This window comes from Triturus cristatus, chromosome 8, assembly GCF_964204655.1.
Source record: "Triturus cristatus chromosome 8, aTriCri1.1, whole genome shotgun sequence".
Taxonomy (NCBI): domain Eukaryota; kingdom Metazoa; phylum Chordata; class Amphibia; order Caudata; family Salamandridae; genus Triturus; species Triturus cristatus.
The window spans coordinates 226,803,694-226,828,724 of record NC_140591.1 but is presented as its reverse complement, the minus strand read 5'-3'; the positions used below and the strand labels follow the sequence as shown (position 1 = coordinate 226,828,724).

Genomic DNA, 25,031 nt, shown 5'->3' with positions numbered 1-25,031 from the left:
TATTACCAAACTAGACGAAAATATTCTCTCAAAAAATCAAAAGGCTCCTTTCATGTTCCCAGGCAATGGAACTGCATCCCCACTGACATAACTGGTCCAACCTCCTGCAATTCATAAATAATCCTCCTGCAATACAGAAAGAAGCTGGAAGTTCGTCTCTTCAAGGAGCACTGCTCCCTTCACAATAGGTCTGCTCCTTTTCCCTGTCTTCTGTAATGTCTTTGAATCCTACTCCTTTGCTTCAAGCATTGTTCAGCTCTCTTGTGCTAAATAAATACTTTTACATAATACATGCATATTTAATTCAAACTCGTACATAGCATTCCATGAACATGTTTGTAAATATATGCAAGGTAATAAGGGCCAACCAGAAAAGAAAGTGAATTAGGAGTGAAGATACAGAGAAATGTGGGAAGTGTTGGGGACTGAGGGGTGGCAGAGAGCAAGCGGGCACATGACTAGGCAAATGATACAAGAAGGAGAATGGATTTAGTCGACTGACCGGTTGAGAGTGGTCTTATTTCATGGATATTGTACAACTGTATTCTGCAGGCACATGAACCTGTAAAGATGTGCTGAGGAAACTGTAAATATGTGCAAAATTTGTTTGAGATAGGGGTAGAACGGGATTGCTTGGGTTTTATACCTATAAATTGTGGGAGGCCAAGAAGAACGTGATTTAAATTTGTGTTCGGTTTAGGTACAAAGACTAGGAGGACATCAAAGAATTGGTAGATGATAAAAAGTCAAAGATGTCAACGAGAGCATGGGAAAAGGATAAAAAAAGATGTGATAAAATTCCCAGGCTGTGACAGAAGGGTGAGAATCCATCCATATACAACTGGTAAAATCAACTAAAGGTGGACATGTTAGGAATTATGGAAGAGGTGATGCTAGAGAAGAACACACCTAGGATGGGAGAAGAAATGAGAGAGTAGCAAAATTCATCCGGTTGCCAGAGATGGGGTGTGAATTCATCGAAATGACTACCCAAGGGATAGATTGACATCCAAAAAGATAGTTCTTCATAAACTCCCATACTATAAAATTTACAGCTTTTTGGCGCAGGTTGCTGACTTGGTGCAATACTTTTACAGAAAGGATCAATGGGCTGTGCAACTTACCTTCTTTGGCAACGTGACCAGTATTTCACAGCGCATGATTATCCTAAAGCTCCCCCATCAGTTTCTTGGTCTCGGAAATGGTCTGCCAAGAGGATAGCAAGGCTGGCAGCATGTTGCATGCACACCCTGCCACTTAGGATCTGTGAATGCTTGTATCAATATGTCGTTCAGGGTTCTTGTGGACGACTCATTGCCCCTGAAGGTTCTTTCAACGCAAACCATTTTAAAAAAAGAACTCTATGCACTATATAAGTGTTGCATGGTTTTGATCATTGAATTGTTTCTTCATATCCTGAGCAGTCATCCATTATTTGGGTTGTGTTGATGGAATGCCCGTGACCATCACCAATTGGGCAGTCATTTTGTTTGTTGAAATTAATCATTAATTATCGAAGGAAACAGTCTAATATCTTCACAAAATGAAATTTTGAGTACAAACACGATTCTGTATGTATGCTTCAGGGTTTAAATAAGTGCATTTCACTGCAAGCCTGCTCCCTTTGACAATATGGGACACCCTTGTGGTCATGCAACACCACAGCAGACGTCCAGTGCTTCATTAGTGCCTTTAAATATGTTCATCCCTTTTTTGATTTAATAGCTCTTTATTGGGTTTTTATAACAGTGCATAGTAGTGTATGTCAGTGGTGAATGTCTTGATGCATCTTTTCAGTATTATACATTTGCGGCAGAAGAGAGCTCTAATTTTTACAATCATCAATTATGACTGTAGTGTGTGAAGAAAAAAAAAATAACTGTAACAACAAATAAGCGGTTTCCTGCTTCAATATCCCCTAATACCATCAAAATAAACAAGTTCTTATGGTACAAGAGGGCAGCACACAACCACTCATCTACCATTAATGCATGCCATTATTCCAGCTACCCATTTTGTGAGCTCTACGTGCTTCTATAAATGTCAAGCCGTGGCCTCGGTGTTGTCCCTACCATCCGCCCCTGCGTTGTCTCCTATTCAGTTAATTTTCTATTGCTGCTCCTTATGGTGGGAGTTTTCAGTCATCCCCTCTATGGCTACCAAAAAGGCATCAGATACTTGTGTCATAAACCCTCTTGCCTGTTAATGCATCTTGATCTTTGTCACAATTTCAGCCTTAGCCTATTAGTTTACATCTTTTAACCACATCTTTATACTGGGTGCCCTGAAGGCTTTCCTAGAAATAGCTATTCAGCTCTTCTCTAAAACTAAAGCCAAACACAAAAACCTGGAGGTGTGTTTAGTTTCAATGGTTCGCGGCAATTATTCCAACCGACACAAGAGCGGGTTCAGTATTAAATGTTTCCCAGTACCTGTATATCACCCCCAATATTTTTTTAATGCTAAAGCAGTCCAATACCATGTGGTAAATGTTTTCGGGGAATTGACTTCACGCTTCCCAGTGAATAGGGGTGTAAGGCAGGGGTGTGTTTTGGCCCCCACACTGTTTTGTCTCTATATAAACGCTTTGGTGGAACAACTGAACCAAATCGCCAATATTGATGCCCCAAAGCTTACCCGTAACAAGGTACCAGCAATGATGTTTGCTGACGATACCTTGTTACTTTCTAAATCACCTATGGGCCTCCAAAGGATTCTTGACACCTTTTTTATATTTTGCAAAGACAGGGGGCTAGAGATTTACACAGCAAAAAACAAGTATATGGTATTTAATCCTAGCAGAACTTCTCGTCCCAACCCCACCCTAAATGGCACCCAGCTGGAGAGGGTGGCAGTCTTTGACTACCTGGGTGTCACGTTAACGGAAACCTTTGGGTGGGGCCTGCACCAAGAAAAGGCATGCCGGAGGCTAGCTCGGATGACTGGGGGCCTAGCAAAATTATATAGGAACATAACATCAAGACAACTGGGCCCGTTAACAGAGATTTACAAACTTCAAATTAGGAGCGCAATCCTGTATGGGGCTGAACTCTGGGGACATCGCCCTGTAGGTGCACTGCTTAGAACTGAGAATACGTTTATGAGACAACTCTTGGGCCTACCGCCAAGTACTCTTCTTATCCCCTTACGCATGGACCTTGGCCGTAGACCCATAAATGAGGAAATTGAGCTGCGACATTTGACCTTTTGGCGCCGACTGTGGGCGACACCCGAACTACTAGCTTACCAGTCGGAACTCAAGGCGATCCTGGGGCTTCCAGGGGTGGGAAAAATATCTTGGCTGGCACATATCAAAGACTTGTGCTTTGGACTGGGCTGGCCAAATTTATGGACACACCCGGAGGAAGCGTCTCGGTCTATTTCACGCCTCGAGCTAGTTAAAGCTTACAGACTTTTTAGATTGGGTGAACTCTATAGGAATGCTAAAAATGGTTGTTTAACTTCAGATTTTTTTGATTTTAAAAACCAAGATTTATTTGAGACTTTTCTCGATGACGTCTATCCACTTGTGGCAAGGTAACTTTATGTCCAGTTTAGATGGGGCTGTCTACCAGTTCATGCATTTACAAACAAATGGACCAAAGCCTCCTCATCTGCCTGTCCGGCCTGTGAGAATCAGGAAGAGTCGCATACACACGTTTTCTTTTTTTTGCCCAGGTTATATTGCAGCTAGAAGGTACTGGCTCCTACCAATATGCAGGAACCTGGGGTTCAGACAGACACAGGAGGCTCTTAGAGCCCTGCGAACTGGAACGCACCCCCGATTGTTTTTCCAGTGTCCCGCTTCCTTAATTCCATGTGGCTTAGGCGTCGCAAGTTCTTAAATTCCACTAGTGCAGTCTAAACGTACCTTTTCCGTCTTCCATAGCTTTGAACTTATTAAATATGAACTCATTGTTTTAAATCTTTTTTAAATTTTAATAACTTTTTAACTTGTCATTAAGGTTGTATAATGAATTGTTATCGGTTATATCCTGTGACGCTTAAATTTTTTTTTTAATGTATTATATGCTTTTTTATCTTCTGCTTTTATGGTCTGTAATGATCGAAATAAAGCTTGGAAATTGGAATTGGTAAATATTTTCTACTAGTGATCTACACTTAGTAAAACTAGTATCTGCTTTCCTATATGCTCAGGGGCCAGGTAGTATGGCGGAGGTAATTGAATTAGGTGTCCTACTGTTCCTAAAACATGGGTTCCTGTACACTGTTTGTGTACTGCATGATTCTTCACCATTGAACATCCATTATTTCGAGTGCAGTTAACTTCTTGCATTTAGTGAGTCTGTCTGGCAAGTATAACCAAAATGTTTCTTTTTGTAGTAAAGTTGCTTCTTCTTTTTTTTTACCATGCCCATCTGTAACAACTGATCTCGGTGGTTTGGTGTCAGACAATGCCTATGTGCTTGGAGCAGCTCTCCTTAATGGGCTAAACCTTCGCCCCCCTTTGATGTTATAAACGTTACCAATATTATCAAAGGTGTACAGAATGCCATGCTCTTAAAGATCTTTGATAGTTTTCATTTCTGCATCAGCCCCTTGGTGTCTGCCATTTTGTGTGTGCATCCTCCCTAAACCCGGGGAGAGACGACGGTGCCTCCCAAACCCTTGCTCGCACATCTCCCCTAGCAGTATTTAACTTCTCTCAAAAGTTTTGGTATCCAAAAAGTGAATCTGCTCGAGGTCAGCACGCAATCTATGATCTTACCTCTATGCGATGTATTTAACCTTATTTGGTATTTTCACGAGGATCCAACCACCTTGTCAACTACTATAATTGCCATGCTGTGTAATATGTTTCATACTGTGGCATCCCCAGGTCCCATCGTTATTGGGCCAGTGGGTTATCTGGAAATCTGCTCCAAATTAAAGTGACTAACATACTGTGTAGTTATTTGAATACAAAACCCATTCAGTATCACTTGTAAGGCCAACAATAAATACATAGGTTGGGGCAGTACCATCATTTCGGCAATTGCCACCTGCCCAACTGAGACAGGGGCAACGTAGTCCTGAATGTGATAGAATGTTGTATATATGTCAGTGTCATACCATGTTTACCCGTAGTGAGGTGCTCATCGCAATGATCAATATTCTCTCAAGTATCTGAAAGTGCCACGTATCCGTAGTTGGGTAGGGGTCAGCTTAGTTTGTTCTTGGATAGTCCACATTTTGAGTGGGAAGAGGCACAACTTTGCCCAGTTTATCTTCAGCCCTGAATACCTGCCAAAGTCCTCCAACACGGCCATCAATTCTTCTAGTCCAGCACGCTCATTCCGCAGGTAATGTAGCGCATCATCCGCATATAGCGAAGTTATATGCAGTCTATCCTGTTTACACATGCCTCAGTCCCACCCTCTACCGCACAACAAGCAGGCAAGTGGCTCTATGGCCAGAGCAAACAAGAATGGTGACACGGGCCACACCTTACCGGTGCCCCTTTCACTGTCCATGGGTCAGAAAAGACTCATCCAGCTTTAATCTTGCCCATTGGTGACAGAGTATAGCAATATCACCAATTTTAAGAAAGCCAACCCTATGCCTATTTTCCGGAGGTTCTCCTGGAAATACAGCCGATTAAAGGCACCAAATGCTTTTTCAATATTCATCGAGGCGACCCATGGGATTGGGCCATTCTCAGGCAGTACAATCTGTGAAATAAGAGGTATCAAAGGTTGTGGAACGCGTTACACTGAATTGTGCTGCCTTTTTGATCAGGGTGCAGCAGTGACAGTACCACTGTCCTCAATCTATTGGCTAAGGTCTTAACTAAGATTTTGCAGTCTAGGTTTTACAACGACAGGGATCTCTGCCCTTATTGGGGAGCACTACTATTATTGCCTCCGTCATTGATGTTGATAGTTTCCCACTCAAACTAGTTCCCTTGAATACCTAGAATAGGCGATTTGGCAGTTGAGCCATAAACTTGCATAACATGTTTCTAGGAGGCCATCCTTTCCCAATACTTTCCCTCTCCCCAGTTGTTCTATCGCTGTAATAATCTCTGCAAGTTTCTCTGTTCCTGCGTTTCTCTGTTCCTGCGTTTCTCTGTTCCTGCGTTTCTCTGTTCCTGCGTTTCTCTGTTCCTGCGTTTCTCTGTTCCTGCGTTTCTCTGTTCCTGCGTTTCTCTGTTCCTGCGTTTCTCTGTTCCTGCGTTTCTCTGTTCCTGCGTTTCTCTGTTCCTGCGTTTCTCCGTTCCTGCGTTTCTCTGTACCTGCATGACATGGCCATCATGATTGTATTTAGGTGTGTTTGCATTTATGCCTGTTTCAGAACCCCACTCCTATATACAGTGGCATAATATCTAGTGAACACTTCATTGATTTCCTACTTATGTGTTAAGTATGTCCCCTTTTTCTGTTCTGACACAAATTGGTAACCTTGAGCATTCCATATCTACACCTATACCAGCAGTCTTCCTGTCCCGTCACCTTCCGCATGTTGTCTAGTAGTATATTCCTTATTATCCCTGTCACTTAATTTAGAGAGCAGCTCAGAATGCTCAGCCGTGTTTTTCACTAGTTGCTGTGCTACCTGTTGTTCACTTCTTATGTCAATTACTTCCCCTCCACATCTGTAATTTCTCACTGTACTGTGTGTTTAAAGCCATATGTTTTATTTATACAAATGTCCCTTATCATGGCTTTGAAAGCATGCCTCTCGACCTCTACTCCCAAGACTTTGTGCTCATTTGGAAGTAATATTGTATGCGGTCACAAACACAGTAGTCCCGATTGAGACATCTAGCAGTGTTTCTGGCTGCAAGTGTCGTGTTAAGATGGATGACAATGTCACGTCCCACCCGAGGAGAAACAAGGGAGTTCCCGCCTTGGGTACATCTCTCTCCATGTGCCACCCAGTTGTCTTATGGACTATCCAAGCATGCATTTGGCAGTTGACATGTGACTTAGGGCCATGGGAAATGGCGGGAAATGTTCTGACCATGTGTATGTCTCGTATACATTTACAATCACCTCCACATATACATGGCAACTGTGGTGTGTGAAGTAACCATGGGGGAACCTCGCATGATTGGAATATGGTGCCTACACACAAGAGCATAAGTGAACCGCCATCCACCATCCCTACTAACATTATGCATCTTCCCTTAATATCCACATCCCTGTAGTGGGGAGATCCATATCAATGCTCCACATGCAAATGGCCAATAGGTTGCTCACTTTTGGAATTTTTCATTTCTTTTTCAGTGTGTCTCTGATTCACATGTTAATGAGCTTTGTGAATATACTCTGTGTGCTGTGACGTTTTACAAATACAGATATCTGATATCTTTTTGGTACGTGACCTATCCCCTTTACAAAAACAACAGTTGATGGACAGAATGCAGAACAATGTCACACATTCACCCCAGTACAGAGATCTGGGCCTAAATCCATCCTTCTTTTGCTCACCATGCCATTCCAGTTTGAACCCAGCCATATGCAAATCAGTCTTGACCCTGTGCCTCCTGGGAACAGTCCAGCCCGAACTGCCAAGCCAGGTCCTCCCTGGACTGGAACCAAGCATCCTAGGACCGGTTTCGGGGTTTCACCCCTCTTCAGCAAGGATAGCTTGATTCCAGTGGCATGGAGAGCACGGGACTCACGTCTGGCAGGGTATGCCCAGACATGGGTCCCTTGCTCACTTTACCACTGGATTCAAAATAGCCTGGCTGACAAGGGTTATGAACCCGAAACCGGTCCCAGGATGCTTGTTTCCGGTCCAGGGAAGACATGGTTTGGCAGTACGGGCTGGACTGTTCCCATGAGGCACAGGGTCAGACTGATTTGCATATGGCCATGTCTGAACTGGGGTGGTGGAGTGAGCTAAAGAATGATGATGGATTAAACCCAGATCAATTGACTGGGGGTGAGTGTTTGATTTGCTCAAGCGCTCCGTCCATCATCCCCTTTGGAATCGATATCCCCTTTACAGTCTGTCATAATGCTGTATGTGTTGGTTGCATTTCAATTTATCCCCTCCCGTTAGGGATAGGTGTGCCAGTACAGTGTCTGCATGACATTCTGGTGGTTCCCTCACCCACATATTGTTCATTATCGACCTGGGTATAAACAAGGATAACTTTACATAACACATTTGTGCCCACCTCTTACTCCCAGGCTATATTATAATTATAGCTCCAGCAACAAATAAAATAAAAATACAAATAGTTTGAGTTCAGTTCCTCTTGAGATAATGTTGATGACATAAAGTGGGACAGAGTCACATTGACTGTAATTCCTACCTTGTCCAGTGCTTAATTGCGAAAATATAAACTTCCCCCGACTATCTCAGCGCCTCAGCAACGTCGGGATCGAGGAGAAGGCACTGGAATGGATCAACTCCTTCCTCACCGGAAGGACACAGAGAGTCCGCCTGCCCCCGTTCAGATCAGAAACCACGGAAGTCATCTGCGGCGTCCCTCAGGGCTCCTCGCTCAGCCCCACCCTCTTCAATGTCTACATGAGCCCCCTTGCGGCCATCGCACGCCAACACAACCCGAACATCATCTCCTACGCCGATGACACCCAGCTGATCCTCTCCCTGACCAACGACCCCGCCACCGCCAGAGCCAACCTACACGAAGGGATGAAAAACGTGGCCGAGTGGATGACGACCAGCCGCCTGAAACTGAACACAGACAAGACGGAAGTCCTCATCCTGGGCTCCTCACCCTCCGCCTGGGACGACTCCTGGTGGCCCCCCGCCCTGGGCAACGCACCCAAACCGACAGACCACGCACGCAACCTGGGCTTCATCCTGGACTCCTCCCTCTCCATGACCAGACAAGTCAACGCCGTCTCCTCGTCCTGTTTCAACATCCTGCGCATGCTACGTAAGATCTTCCGGTGGATCCCCACCGAGACCAGGAAAACGGTCACCCAGGCCCTCGTCACCAGTCGACTGGACTACGGCAACGCCCTCTACGCCGGTACCACCGCCAAGCTCCAGAAGAGACTCCAGCGGATCCAGAACGCCTCGGCGAGACTCATCCTCGACGTCCCCAGACGAACTCACATCTCCAGACACCTGAGAGACCTGCACTGGCTCCCGATCAACAAAAGAATCACCTTCCGGCTCCTCACCCACGCACACAAAGCCCTACACAACCAAGGCCCGACCTACCTCAACAGCCGCCTCAACTTCTACGCTCCCAAACGCCACCTCCGCTCGACCAGTCACGCCCTCGCAGCCGTCCCCCGCATCCACAGAGCGGCAACAGGAGGAAGATCCTTCTCCCACCTGGCCGCCAAGACCTGGAACGCCCTCCCCACCGACCTACGCCTGACCCAAGACCACCTCTCCTTCAGGAAGAAGCTCAAGACCTGGTTGTTCGAGCAGTAGCGGACCCCCCCCCCCCCAGCGCCTTGAGACCCCCCGGGTGAGTAGTGCGCTTTATAAATGCCTATGATTGATTGATTGATCTCACCATCCTTGTATATCAGTCCATGATGACCCGCTCATCAATGTGATACTAGCACTCAGAGAATTTCATCAGATGTATTGGTGTGATCACTAATCCCACAGAAGGGTCCCCTTGAGAGTTCTCTGTTTCTCTCCTGGATGTAGCCCCCATCTAAGGTTGCATCAGTCCATGCACATACGGCAGATGCCATTTTGACGCTGTACCTCTACAATTGTGTGCTCTTTCACGTTCCACTTGTTCCCTGGTAGGTCTTCCAGTAGGCCTTCTGGACGTCTTCCTGTTGTGCCTCGATTTAGGTCTTTGTTCACCTCTATCAAGGTCGACACTTGTGGGATATTCCCTGGACTCCAACCATGCCTCTTTAGCTAATGTGAGCAATTGAGTGTCCTGTCAACTACTGCGAGTTTTACTGCAAAAAGAAGTTCATACTTTAAACCTGGCTGCTGCAATTGTCTTTTAACTCCATGAAAGAGTACCGTTGTGATTGCACTACAGCAGTGTAGTACGGGTCGATGGAGACCTTGCTATTTTCCATTAACCAACCAAGGTCCCTTGTTTGTTGCAATTTACAACATATGGTCACAGAGCCTGAAGTTAAGCCGGTTCACTGCCATTGTTATTGGATGTGCACCAGGTAGAGTCAGCGTTCCTGGCACTATGGACTCTTTTCACTATTAAAAACTTTGAAACCTTACCCTCCAAGACCGTGTAGGACAACAAATCTCCTAGGAACTGCTCCACACTTGGGCTCTCCGATTTCTCCGGTATTCCAAATACGCAAATATTATTGTGCCATTTGCGTCCTTCTGCTTCTTTAGCCATCTCTCACAGCTGCTTAACATCACTCCTCAAGTTCTTCATTTGCTTTTGGAGTGCCTCCTTGACTGTCCCATACTTGCCAGGACACATTCATTTTCAACAACTGTCAGCTTCCCAGTTTCGCAATAAGCTCAACGCAAAATCCCTCTGATCTGACAAACTGGTTCCGCATGCATACAGCTGACTGTATTCACCTGTCTTTTCGAAAGGCAGGTTAGAGCTGCAGGAAACCCCAGGGTTTGACTGAATTAACTGTATTTCCACTAAATCAACCCAACGCTGAGCTGATCCTAAGGAGCCTCTGTCACAGGACCATACTGTTGCGAGTTTTTTGGCCTGAATGTAATGCTGACCAGTTGCATCTAATCCAAAATTGAATGGAGGCAACTTTTCTTAAGTGTTGGCATAGGTGTGCGTCAGGTGACCGAAAAGCTAAGAATCTGAAACCCATGGATGACATCCTCCCTTTCCACTTGGTGCCTACATGCAGTGGCTGCAAAAGCATGTTAAATCGGATGGAATTCAAGGGGGTGGAACCCTTAGGGATGCCACGGGACGCTGGAGTAAGATGGGCAGGGTTTTCACCACGTTTACTTGGGTGGATCTGTTGACTCTAGTTCTTAAACCAACTGATCACATTATTGGAGATCCTCACCACTTTAAACAACTGATCCAGTAGTAGTCTATGGTCGATTTGTATCCAAGGCTGCCTAGAGAAACTGCAGATCTCCTGCGACGGACCTCCGTAGTGTCTCATATCCATGAGGGTCGACGCTGTTTCATAGTAGGGACGGAAACCAAATTATTTGTTACCAAGCAAACGATGCCCTTCTAAATACTGTGAAAGCTGGGCCTTTGCTGTCTTTTTTCCAGCGATCTTAACAAAAGAAGGTGCAGCATAAAGTTAAAAATCAAAGCTCGCCTACACACTCCTGGGTATCACTGTTTAAAAAATTAGCTATTGATGATACTCTCTGTCCTAGTGAGTGACTGGTCTAATGAGCTCCACTCACTTTATTCAAGATTGACTCCCACTTCCACTGGTGATAGTGCCTCAAAAAAAAGGAGGGCAGACCGAAGGGGGCGTTAGTTTTGGGGGGGCGATAAACTAGATTGTCTGCGTTTCTCTAGATATGATTGTTTCTACTTCTGGTTTGGTTAAGATACCAGCAGTATTCATCATAGCAGCTACCGTATTAAAAATAAAAAAAAACTCCAGACAGTTCTTCAAAAGATGGTTCTTAGTCGCAGGAGTGGGAGTAATGATAGCAAGCTTCTTTTTGAAAGTTAAGTAATTCTTTAAGAAAGTTAGCCGCTTCAGTCATCCTATTCGCATATTATGTTGGGTCTGAATGATGGCTTTGTCGGAGGAACTTAGAAAATTAACTGTAGTTTTATCTTATTGTCATTTCTAGACTTCTGCCACCTCCAAGTGCTTGATGTCATTTTGGGAAATAATTCTTTTTTTTTTTTTTTTTAAACAGAGAATGATTTGTACAGAGTTACACCGTCAATTAAAATTTGTACTATTAGCACTAAAATGATGTGCTTATTAAAACAGGTGGAATTTGATTTTACATGTTTGCATTTACAGGCAGCAGCCAGACATCAGTGTTCTTACTTGATAAACATGCACAACGACGAATTTCTGAAAACAAGGGGTGATCCGGAATGGTTGAAAGGCTTAGAATATGTACCACAAAGACTTCGAAATCTAAATGAAATCAATAAACTCCTGGCACACAGGCCCTGGCTCGTTACCAAAGAGCATATTCAGGTAATGGATAATATTTCTATAAAAGTGATCCTTTACTTGTATTTGAGGTCCAGGCGGTGTATGAGAATGGAAAAAGCTTGAGGATTGAGCTTTGTGTTGCATAAAAGTAAATCGCAGGTTCACTGTCCATTAAGTCGTCGCGCTCAAATTCATTTGTTTTGCAGAATATTTAGCATCAGAAGAAATTCCAAGGTCGTCTTCAGTTATCTGCAGAAAATGTATAGAAGGTGAATATTTGGTAAAAATTAACAATTTTGGTAGCTGAACTGTCCAGAAAAAATTGTCACCACAAATGAAGATTGTTTATTTATACGTATGGAGAATTTGATGACTACGAACAAACTGCGAACAGACAGTGCAGTGTGTTGCAAACTTGCATTATTCTAAACGTAGGAAATGTCAACACCCACAAAAGTTATAATGCAGGGCACTGAGATGCCTGATAATGAGACTTAAAACTAAAATTGGCATAGACAGTAGGTCTTATCTAAACAATGCGAGTGCAGAGCGGTTGATTTTGCCAATGTTTGTCTGTAAAGTATTGTTTAAAAATAGTTAAAGAAAAAAATAATTTCACAATATTGGAGGAAAAGTGGGTATGGATTCTCATAACTGTACATTGAATTGTGTTTTCCATGTTTATAAATTGCATGGTATATTTTTCAAATATTCTTCACTCAGAAATTAAAAAGAATAAGGAAGTGTCCAAATGTACAGGGAGACACCTATCAAGCTTTAATGTACTTTCCTCAGTATTCAGCCAGTTGCTTGTCTGTTCTAGACCTGGGAGCAGAAATATGGGTCTGCAGAAGTATCCTGCTAAGTATGCCTTCTGCCTCAAATGGCAGCAGGGTGAATGTAGCAAGTGGCCGTTTCCACAGGGACATAAACGCCTTTGTGTGCCTCAGCTTGTTCTTTTTTGCAGTATGTGCATAAATAAAACAGATACAATCTTTAAAGTCTGTTCCTCAGCCATACACCAGCACAATTATCCTTGTTGCTGTGCCTTTCTTACCGACAAGCTCAAAGGTGTGGGGAGCATCACAGCTCATGAGGTGGTGGGGGTAAGTGACATTTGAGGCAGTAATGCAGCACACAAGAGAGAGACAGCTAGAAAACACCTGCTCTCTCGTGGAGTGGTGAAGGACAAAGAATAAAGTAGTTTCCTAAATGTAAGCAGTGAAAGGATACAAATCAATCAGTCGAGGAGGGACACACATCAGAAGAGGAAGGGAATCCATTCGATAAGCAAGAAAATGATGTGACTGACAATAAATACAATCAATAGCAAACAGTGGGCGGGCTGTAAGCCCACTAAGTTTACTATAGGTCTTTCGCAACCAGACAGCTTGCACTGTCTGGTAGGCAAGACCTAGAAAGTAGATGTTGGTGTAGAATAGTGTGATGAGAATGAAAGCCTATCTTATAAAAGCCATAATGCGAAAGGGGATGACGAAGACACAAACTGGCAAAATAGCCATCGTGTAATGTGAGCACATTTGTTCAAAATGAAGATTTTCACATATGTTTCTCACGTAATGTTTTTTCTACATGATATCCATCAACTTGCACATTACAGATGTTGCTCGAAAATGTTCAGTGTTCTATGGTCTTCGGTCCTAAACATTGTTTATAATTGGTGTATGCTCTGTAAGGCAGCATTCTTTTCCCTGTCTTATTGACAAGGTCATTGGCAGGGGAAATAATTTACGTTGAAGTGTAGGGTGAAAGCCTGAAACCCCGTGGCACAAAAGTGGCCTTTAAGCTTCACCTGAAGCTATTTTGACAAAATTCCTTATTTTTATAATCTTATTGCAGCTCTTTCTCACTAATTCCCTGTTCAGCCTTCATTCTTCCCTGTTCAGCCTACCTTCTTCTGGAAAGTCCCTTTCATTTATAGGTTTATTCTCCTGCATGGACCTGAATAAGGATTCAATTTTCGCCTCAAGTTTCCCACACATACCATACCAAGATGCCTCATGGAAGTGCTTCTTTAAGTGCAAATGAGGTCTTCAAATCACATTCCTGCTTAATTTCTAATTTTACTGCTCTTACCTAACTGGTAGTAGCCCCAAACGTTCGGTGTTATTTTGTTACCTTCTCCTATCTGTTTTGCCCTTCTTCGAATCCCAGTGAGTGTGTTTTCTCAGAAAAGCCCAGACCCTACGTTATATTTACTATTAAGTAAAGGATTTGTAGGATGAAGTGTAGATGAGCCCTTTAATGGGTCCATACCTGTGCTTTACCCTTTTCCGTTAGCATGCTCAATGTTTCTATTCCTCTGTACAAAATTCAGAAAACAATTATCCAGAGAGTAAAAGTTGTATTACTGTGGTAATTTTGAATGCCAAAATTACCCCTCTCCACTCTATTGGGACTTTCAGTTGCAAAATTACCAATGTAGGAATGCTGTATTAGACACTATGAGGGCGCTTTAAAGTGGGGTGAGCTCCGCAGAGAGGTGAAGTGCTGAATGTGGTGTGCTCCACACAGAGGTGGAGTACTGAGTGGGGTGAGCTCTGATCAGACGTAAAGTGCAGAGTGGGGTGAGCTCCGCAGAGAGGTGGAGTACTGAGTGGGGGGAGCTGTGACCATAAGTAAAGTGCAGATTTGGGAAAGCTCTGCAGAGAGGTGGCGTGCAGAGTGGGGTGAGCTCTGCAGAGAGGTGGAGTACTGAGTAGGGTGAGCTGTGTCCAGAAGTAAAGTGCAGATTTGGGTGACTCTGCAGAGAGGTGGCGTGCAGAGTGGGGTGAGCTCTGCAGAGAGGTGCGTGCAGAGTGGGGTGAGCTCTGCAGAGAGGTGGAGTACTGAGTAGGGTGAGCTGTGACCAGAATTAAAGTGCAGATTTGCGTGAGCTCTGCAGAGAGGTGGCGTGCAGAGTGGGGTGAGCTCTGCAGAGAGGTGGAGGGAGCTGTGACCAGAAGTAAAGTGCAGATTTGGGTGAGCTCTGCAGAGAGGTGGCGTGCAGAGTGGGGTGAGCTCTGCAGAGAGGTGGCGTGCAGAGTGGGGTGAGCTCTGCAGAGAGGTGGAGTACTGAGTAGGGTGAGCTGTGACCAGAATTAAAGTGCAGATTTGGGTGAACTCTGCAGAGAGGTGGCGTGCAGAGTGGGGTGAGCTCTGCAGAGAGGTGGAGGGAGCTGTGACCAGAAGTAAAGTGCAGATTTGGGTGAGCTCTGCAGAGAGGTGGCGTGCAGAGTGGGGTGAGCTCTGCAGAGAGGTGGCGTGCAGAGTGGGGTGAGCTCTGCAGAGAGGTGGAGGGAGCTGTGACCAGAAGTAAAGTGCAGATTTGGGTGAGCTCTGCAGAGAGGTGGCGTGCAGAGTGGGGTGAGCTCTGCAGAGAGGTTGAGGGAGCTGTGACCAGAAGTAAAGTGCAGATTTGGGTGAGCTCTGCAGAGAGGTGGCGTGCAGAGTGGGGTGAGCTCTGCAGAGAGGTGGCGTGCAGAGTGGGGTGAGCTCTGCAGAGAGGTGGAGTACTGAGTAGGGTGAGCTGTGACCAGAATTAAAGTGCAGATTTGGGTGAACTCTGCAGAGAGGTGGGGTGCAGAGTGGGGTGAGCTCTGCAGAGAGGTGGAGGGAGCTGTGACCAGAAGTAAAGTGCAGATTTGGGTGAGCTCTGCAGAGAGGTGGCGTGCAGAGTGGGGTGAGCTCTGCAGAGAGGTGGAGGGAGCTGTGACCAGAAGTAAAATGCAGATTTGGGTGAGCTCCGCAGAGGTGGCGTGCAGAGTGGGGTGAGCTCCACACACAGGTGGAGCGAAAGTTAATCGCAACATATTGGTCCAATAAGGAAGCAACTCTCTAGTCCTTCATCTGCTACAGCTGTAGTTTACTTTCTTTTAGTTCGTATCATTTATTGATAGCTTAGCAATGTACTATTTAAAATTAGTTCAGATGTATCGTTTGACTAACAGAGAGTTGGAATTGCAGGGAATGCAAGACTTAAATATTGGTCTTTTGGATTCTCGATGAAGGAACTGAAGTGTTAGTGACGAAATAAGAGATGGCATGTACGTTATGAAACTGAGAACGTATGTTCCTGAAACAAAAATCCCAAATCTAGTATAAACCAGAAGCTGTGTTGTTTATTGTATATGTTAATGAAAATGTTATGGAGGGTATTATGAAAAGTCATAAGAGTGTATGTTTATGCAGTGCTTTAAGTGGGCAGGGTCTCACCGGTGGTGAGCACTGGCAATTTTTTAAAGGGGGCCTCGAAACTGGTCTCTATCGGGCTCTGTTTTGGGCCCTGGCAAAGGCGGTCTGTTTTTTTTTCAGACTGCAGTGACCGCAGGCATATCAATGTTCGCGTGCTCACACTGCTCACTTCTCACTAGTGGAGAAGTTGCGGCATGACGTCATGCCAGGTGAGCGTTGTAGGGGGAAGAGAAATCCTTTAGAGAGTAATTTGCTCTGGATTTCCCTTCTCCTTTTGAAACTCAGGAGCAGCAACAATGTTGTGGTATTACAGGGCTTTAAGTGGAAGCTTTTTCAATATTGTATACAAGCCATAGTTGCTGCTTATTTATCGTATGCAACCATTGGCAAGGCAAGGCGCCAAGATACCCGTAGGGTGATAGATGCGCTATACAAGAACACTCTACAATACAATACAAAGTCAATAGTCCTGACCTGTAGGTTTGATGATACTTGTTGTAACATATATCTGGATGCAATGACAGAAGCAGCAAAATACAAGTCGGGCGGCACACTATGCTAAGCACAGATTTTTAGCTTATGTGTTTTTAAGCCACGCCTTAATGACATTGGCCACACCCCTTTGAGAGACCCCCCCCCCCCGCCCAGGTTTTTCATCCCAATTAAAGCACTGTGTTTATGACAATTGTAGGGCTCGAATCTCGCTGAAAAGCAGAGGAGCACTGTACCTTGTCGAAGGCAGAGATCCAATCAAAGCTTGAATCTAGTTTGTGGGTTCTTGTTTCTGAGAGGGGAAGGTGATTGCTTACAGGGTTGGGAGGTAGGTTTTAAGGAGGTGTCTTCGTCTCGTTCATAGATTAAAGACCAGCAGCAGGGTTCCAGATCTTGACTAGGTTTTTCTTTTTGCACTTCTTGCTCCCCAGTCTGGTGTTCTGCCGGCTGATGTGCAGAGAGACCACCAGAGGTGGTGAACTGAGCTGGTCAGCCAAATAGACAGATCCTCCGAATTTAAAATCAAGAAGCTGGCAATAACAGCTGAATCACATAGGGGGTCATTCTGATTAGTGTGCAAAGCGGGAAATTGGGCACGAATTGTTCCGTGCCTGCTTTTCTACTTTGCAGGTGATTGCAAATGCCTCTCCTCATTTTTAGTGTGTGATTTTTCGTCCATGTTCTACCTGTCAGACATTGTACATGCATAAATCTGGGATAATACTGCTTGTAAAAACCCTTTCAAAAACGTCAGTGAACATTTTCCCCCATTAATTCCTGCAAAGTTTATAACGGAGTCCAAAACGGCATGCGATGCTGTAGGCAAACAATAATCCCATAGGGGATGCTCTGAGCCTATTGGATATTCTACACTCTGATTGAGGCCATTAGACTTGTACAATCTGACATTTTGGTACAGCAGCAGGCAGGAATGTTCGAAGCCACATTTTCCATCTTCACATGAGCTGTGTCAAAGCTTGCCCTGAACCTGTGAGGGCTCGAGGAGATGACGTTCTTAATGTGTCTCTTCACTTGGATTGACTTTCAGAATTTGGTCAAGACTGGGCAGAACAACTGGTCTCTGGCTGAGCTTGTGCATGCTGTGGTCCTGCTGGCTCATTACCATGCTTTGGCAAGCTTCGTGTTCGGAAGTGGCATAAATCCAGAGAGCGATCAGGACCCTCCCAATGGATTCAGACCAGAGCCAGTCAACAACTTCTGCGCCTGTGATCTTGCCAATGACAACACCATAGAAAATGCAGCGCTCACAAGCAACAATTTTGGGGTAAGTGTAACTGAGTATTTTCTTTTTTTCATTTTTTTTTCTTAAGCTCAGTTCTTTTTCTAAGAATCTAAACTTTTTTTCTAATTGCAGAATGTGGTTTATTGGCTCATATAGGGAATTGGCAACTATCCTCACATTGTGAAATTGTATAATTATCTGAGAGGCTGTGTGTCTCGTTTAAGGTTTTCCCAGTGCAAGAAGCCAATTGCCACAAATGGCTTCTTGGTAGTTTATTCATTCTTTTACTAGCATAAAACTATATAGCGGAAGTAATGCATTTTAAATTGTTCTAAAACACATTTTGATTTACATTGCCAGGATTATAAAATTGATGACCGTGTATCCCATAGAGATGTTCATTTTACATAAGCAACAGACCACTTCAATAATTCACATTTTGTATGTTAGTTGTCAAAACTATTAGCAATGTTCCCATGTTTTGCGCGTGCTCTCTGGTCAACTCAAACAACCTCCCTGTCTGTAGTAGGATCCCGCGACCTCCCTATCTGTAGCAGGATCCCACAACTTCCTGTCTGTAGCAGGATCCTACAACTTCCTGTCTGTAGCAGGATCCCACGACCTTCCTGTCTGTAGCAGGATCCCACGACCTTCCTGTCTGTAGCAGGATCCCACGACCTTCCTGTCTGTAGCAGGATCCCGCGACCTTCCTGTCTGTAGCATGATCCCACGACCTTCCTGTCTGTAGCAGGATCCCGCGACCTTCCTGTCTGTAGCAGGATTTTGTGACCTCCCTGTCTGTGGCAGGATCCTACAATCTCCCTATCTGTAGCAGGATAGATACATACTTGCCTATGTCACAATGGTTAAAACAGAAACTACAGCTTCAGATAGTAAATCCGAACTATAAAATACTGTGTCTAGCGACTAATGCTTACAAGGTAACTATTTGACTGTTTGCAGAATTACTTATCCGACTCTTGGACCAGACAAACACTCTTGTCACTATCCTCCTGGGCAAGCACTAAACCTGAAAGCATTTTTTTTCTTCAAAATGCCAACTATTGCCCCCTTCTCCTGACTTTGGACCTGCCTGTTCTTAAAGGCTGTTAAGCACCGTGCTACTTCCTGGCTTTACTGTGGCCAGTAGCCCATGGTGTCTTTTTTACAGTCCTGTATCTGCAGTGTCCACAGCAGCAGGAAAGTAGCATTCACCTTTGAACTTGGCTAAGCTACTGGAGACTAGATTCAAGGTTCATGATGATGATGCGCTTTTGGCCATACGTAAGAGGTGTGACACAATTAATCATGCCTTTGGTCCATTGGAACCTTCTTGGTTCTTGCTTCCTTCATTGCAGGTACCCGGAGAAGACTGTATTGGTAACTTTGAAGTTGTACTGTAGTAAGGAGCCAGTAGAGCAGAAATGCCTGTCTTAGGTTACAAAACAATAAAATGGCAGTGAGGTTAAAAAGATAACCTGCAAATTAATTTCAAAACTTGTGTGTCGTTCAATGTATTTTCTCTCTAAAATATCAGAATTTGGCACCTAACTCAGGATGAACATTTAATTATTCTTCGCCAATTTTTCTGGTTTTCCAGTCAACTGATTCGGCCAGTGAACTTGAGACCTTAATGGAAAGAATGAAAAGACTTCAAGAAGATCGAGAAGATGAAGAGGCTTCTCAGGCGGAAATGACAACTCGCTTTGAGAAGGAGAAGAAAGAAAGCCTTCTAGTCATATCTGCAGGTAACTGTTTTGTTCTTGGGCCCAGTTCTAGTGCTTTCTGATTTGTTCTTTCCGCATCTGCCGATATGATGCTGTAATGTGTGAACCTAATGTCCCTCCCCTTCCCTTCCCTTCATGTTCTTCTTGTTTTTCTCCTTCGTATGTCGGTACATGATGTCGAAATGTGTATGTCAAAAGGCACTGGTGTGAGGAGGGACTTCCTATGAAGTCTGAGTCCTGGACAGTGAGTGAGATGAGGGCTGTCTGACTTAAAAGTGGCATTAGCTACTTTATTATTGTATGTTCTGCATTGTCCACCACTAAATGTAGCACGATGCAACCAATGGGTTGTAGGTCGGCGTGTAAAAAGAAGCCTTCCATCTACAGGAGCTGGCAATGGGTTGCAACTAAATTAGATAGCCAGCTGGATCTTTACTGGATCTCCATTTTGGTGAACATTTTTAATACTGTGGCCCTCTACATAATTGAGCAAGACCATACTGCTGGGGGTTTTACTGGTGTCTGCCAGGCAATATGCCTCTGTTATGCTACTGCCCATTACATAATGGCGGTACGAACTGGCAGACTGCTGAGCTGCAGGTTTTGTGTACACCTATGCAAACCTTGCATGCCTGGGGTCTGCCTTATGAAAATGATGTCCTTCTCGATCTATTGCTAGCAATTTAATAATATCTTTTGGTACTCCACGGTTTGATCTGGGAGGGGCAGCGTTGTCGGGAGTAACAGCTTTTTTGCTGCACTTATTCTGATCAGTGGAATGGGAAGTGCAGCCCATAATACTTGTCATCCGAAATACACACCCGTCGGTACACTTCTTTTAAAAAGGCAATGTCTTTTTATTTGGGTCATTTGGTTCCTTTTTAGTAAATAAGTCCTTCCATAATTTTGAAATGAAAGGCAATTGTGGAAATTGCTGCAGGTACCTGGCAAATGTGGTCTCCTTCAGGAGCTCCTGGTTATGACCATCTTGTGCACATGTGGCATGAAGACCTGTGACGCATAGGCTGCAAATGTGGCGAGCTGTCTCGAAGGATGCCCGCACTAAGAGTCCATGTTCCACCATGAGGGTTATTGTCATCACAGACCCTTTAACACCTCCGCCTAAAATATACTATAGGTGTAGGAGTCCCAGTCCAGGCATCACCAGCCTCTCTCACAATTGGCAGGAACTTTGGCAATCGGTCCCCTGTGTGTCTCACCTGTTTTTCTTACCCAAGACTTAAATTTAAAATGCATCCTCAGAATTTTTTAGAGCCTGTCTGCATGGACCGTTTGTGTATGGCACCTCTGATCGATTCTTCTGTCTGCAGATTTCTCACCTGTCGAAAATCCTCAGGCAGCATACTGGATCCATGCACTTTTCATCGCTTATGTGGGGTGCTAGTTCCAGTACGGTGCCCAAAATAATACTATGTCATCACTGAAGCCATAGAGCACCCACCTGGTGCAACAATGTCCGTTCCCCTTTTTTTTTTTTTTTTTTGCACCCTTGAATGTGGATGTAGGAATTTTTATTAATTTTCTTTTTCTTTTTTCTTCTTCTTTTTTCATGTCACAGTGATTTTCTCAAAGAATTCTCACTTTCAGAACCTTCCTATTCTGTGCTTAACTTAATTCCAGCTCCCAAAAAGTCAGGGATGCAGCCGTGTTGCACTTGTGACAGGCAAGTGTCCATCATTGACCCCCCAGAGGCCTCCTTGTGGTGCCTCACGTCAGGGCATGATTGAAGGTCATTCTAACAGTAGTGTAGCATGAATCCAAAGGCCATAAAAGAATGGAATGCCAAATGTTTAATGGCCCACAGTGATTGTTTGGATCAACGTCGTACTCGCTCCAGGTCGAGGACACACTATTGATCTCATTCCTCTCCTTCTTCCATGTCCTTTAGGGGAAAAAAGGGGAAACATAAGAAAAAGAGGAAACTTGGAGGGGATTCTCCTCGAGGCCGAGTCACTCAATTTACTCCTTCCCCAAAGGAGTAGTTGTCCGCTGAGCGGGAGCTCCTGGATATAAGGCCAGGCGGCAGAGCAACAGTGGCACCTGCTCCAGGGCCCTGGTTGGTTCCACCAGTGACCATGCATTTTGCAGCAACATCGTGGATTTATGCTGAAATCCCTGTGCTTGGTGCTGATCCAGCCCTGTTTTTTCCATGCGATGTAGGAGATGTTCCAGCAGGCGTTGGTCCTCTTTGGTGCACCTCCGAGGTTAAGGGACCTTTGGGGGTCTCAAAGTGGGGTTTCACCCATCAGTTCTCCCTAGGCCTGAGCCTCTATTTTGTTCCACTAGGAACACCACTGGCATCGGCAATGGTCTTTTCGGCACCAAGACCCTTACCCGCAAGTCCTTCACCGGGGCCATTACATACATTGGTGTGCTGCTTCTACTGGCTTTGTTGATGCCAGTGCTCTCAAAAGAATAGGTGGCGCTAAAGCCAGCAGAGTTCCTTCTGCATTCCAGAGGGGCAAAGCTACAGGGGAGAATGCGCCTTCTCATACCAGCATTACTGGCCAACCATGTATGATGTACTTGGTCCAACTTAGATCCCTTACAGATGTCAGAAGCGGTACAACTGACATCTATGATATCAGCAAGGCAGCCACTTTGCTGCCACCCCCTTACTCCAGTATGGCAGATTAGTTACTGCCTCAAAACAGGAGTGGACTAGACACTTCACCTGACCGTGCCCCCCTTCAGAGCCAGCACGTGCAGAAGTGACTTTATTTCTTGCTGTTTTTAGGAATGCAGCTGATGTTTTATACTTGCCTCTTCCTTTTGTGGAATCAAAATCTAATATCCTGACAGAGGTCCTACATCCTTTCTTCACTTTGGCGGAACCAATGCTGCCTTTTAATGAGGCACAAACAGAGCCACTAAAGGACTTGTGGGAAAAGATGCATCTGCCCCAGCAGTGAACTGCTTAGTGGTCAGGAGATACAGGCCAGCACCAGGTCATCCACCGTTCCTGACAGTACATCTTTACCCCAGAGAGTCTGGTAGACTAGGCCTCATCCTGTACTAAACAGAACCTGGGAGCTTTCCTGGTTCCCTGTCATCATAGGGAATCTAAAATGTTTGAGGCTCTTGGGAAAAAGATCTTCTTGGTGAGTAGCTTGGCTCTCTGCTCCCTTCATTCAGACTGTCTCCGGATGTGAAATACCCATGTTCTAGAGAACATGACAGCAACGGTTTTCCAAAATTTGCCAGTCCGTCTTAAGGAACACTTTGCAGAGGTGGTCTGTGACGGACAAGACTCGTTAAGACACATCATTAGGGTTGGGCTAGATAAGCTGATTCGGTGGCTAGGGCCATGGGCTCCACTGTACCTATACACAGACGCTGCCATGGTAAGGTTCTTAGGGCCTTCATTCAAACGCTAGGGCCTACATGCATTTCAAACAAATCGAGGCTTCTCAAAAGGATTTAATTTTTAGCAACACCAACCTTCTCATCCTCTCCTGCAGCTAAACACAATGCTCAGGCACTACAGAAGCAGGAGCCTTGAAATCTAGCAGTTCTCATCCCACTACTCCTCCTCCCCTGCAACACCTGGCAAACTGCTTTAGCTTCTCCTTGAAGGAGCATGTGCGTCCCATGAGAGGACTGGAAGGCCTTCAGACTGTGGAAGGAGGTTTGCTCTAGCAGACTCCTCTTCAGAGCCTTAGCCAGAAGACCATCTTCAAATCCTGCAGCAGGAGGTGGAGCCCTGCTGCAGAAAGGAGCAGTGGAGTTTGTTCAGATAAAGAAATTGGGCAGATGTGCTATTCTCTGTACTCCCTGGTTCCCAGAAAGGACACCAGTCTAGTTTCGATCCTACACTTCAGGAAAAGTTCAAGACACTCTCCCTGGCTCAAGTCCTTCTGGTGCTTGAAGCGGAAGACTGCATGGTTCTCCTTGACATGCAGGATGCATATTCCTGCATACCTATCCTTCAGTCGCAGAAGAGGTACCTTGATGTAGGGTCCACTCCCTGCCAGTTTGCAGTCTTCCCATTTGGACTGACATCGGTAACGCGGGTTTTCACCATCTCAGGAGGTCTGAAATCTCTGTATTCTTGTACCTGGACAACTGATTGGTCAAAGCCAGTTCACCAAGGATGGTGATGCATCACATGCAGGCAAGGGCATCCCTGTTGTTCGACCTGGAATTTTCCATTGACCCAAACATTATTGTTTGGATTCAGAGGTGAGTAGGGATAACCATTTTGCATGCTCAGTTCTCCGGGATTTCCTTGTCTGGACAGCCCTTCAGATCCACCACCTGAGTACTGTTTTGTAATCTACTCAACAGGTGAGGAGTCAACAGGTAAAGGTATCCATCAGCAGAAATAGTTGGTTACCTTCTGTAACAATCTTTCTGATAGGTGCTCCATCTACCTGCAGATTCTTCACCGAGCCAATCGACGACCTTGTTCTGAACGATAGTCATAGGCCACATTTAAAAATGGTCCAGCCAAGATTGCTGCATTACACTGCCACAATTGATGTTGTTTTCTTCTCTCGGCATGGACACATTAGTTGGGGTACCAACATCTGTGTGCCGGTATGGACGTTTTATGGTTCTAGTAACATTCTTTCTGGTGCCAAATTTGAGCCACCACTCCCTGCCGTCGCAGGAGAGTTATGGAAAAGTTTCTGGATCCTGTCTGTGGCCTGGGGACATTCAACAGATGAGGAACCTAAAAGATTTTTACCGAAGGTAAACATTTTTTTCTTTAGGAGTCACTAAATTATATGAGTTATCACACCAGTGTGAGCAATACACGAATCCCGGGCCAACTTTACTTAGTACTAGAAAAGAGGCTGGACATGTACTAGATAATGTTAGTGGCTTAACGTGTAGTCACATGCTACGCACAGGGCCTAGAAGGGCTGCTGAACATACAGCATTTGTTCCTCATGAAATAGTAATTGGAGAGATTGATGACGACAAAAAGAGACCCGGAAGAAGATTATTTATTGTAATGTTTTGTGCTCTTGTGTATTTCTAATCTAAGGAGAAGTTTGTTCATCCAAAATGTCCGTGCCATGCCATCTGCTGAGAAAATCATACTTAAGACTGAAAACCGGGAATTCATAAAAGTACCTAAACTGGTTTCAGACGCCACTGACATTGTCATAGTTGAAGCCATAACGCTTTTTGCGTATGCTAGATTAAACATTTGTGGCAGGCAACCACTGTGTTTCATTTTCGTACTTGGAAGAGGCTAGTTCAACCGAGACAATGGCATGCACCCGAATGAATCCTAACGCTGCATATAGTGTTTCAGTCATAGGCCTAGCAAGCTTGGGGTGACCTGCAGGGGCCGCTGCATTCTTAGGTGCTGCACCATCTGGGCATGTTTGCTGCTGTAGA

General features: G+C 44.8%; 1 protein-coding gene across 1 annotated transcript in view; it reads left to right on the top strand.

Annotated features, from left to right (window-relative positions):
- SESN3 (sestrin 3) overlaps window positions 1–25,031 on the top strand; it is a 247,821-nt gene that overhangs the window by 163,372 nt on the left and 59,418 nt on the right. The window contains exons 4-6 of the mRNA XM_085621415.1: window positions 11,862–12,044; window positions 17,737–17,973; window positions 19,532–19,679. Of these exons, the coding sequence (XP_085477541.1) occupies window positions 11,862–12,044; window positions 17,737–17,973; window positions 19,532–19,679 (568 nt within the window). The remainder of the gene's footprint in view (window positions 1–11,861; window positions 12,045–17,736; window positions 17,974–19,531; window positions 19,680–25,031) is intronic.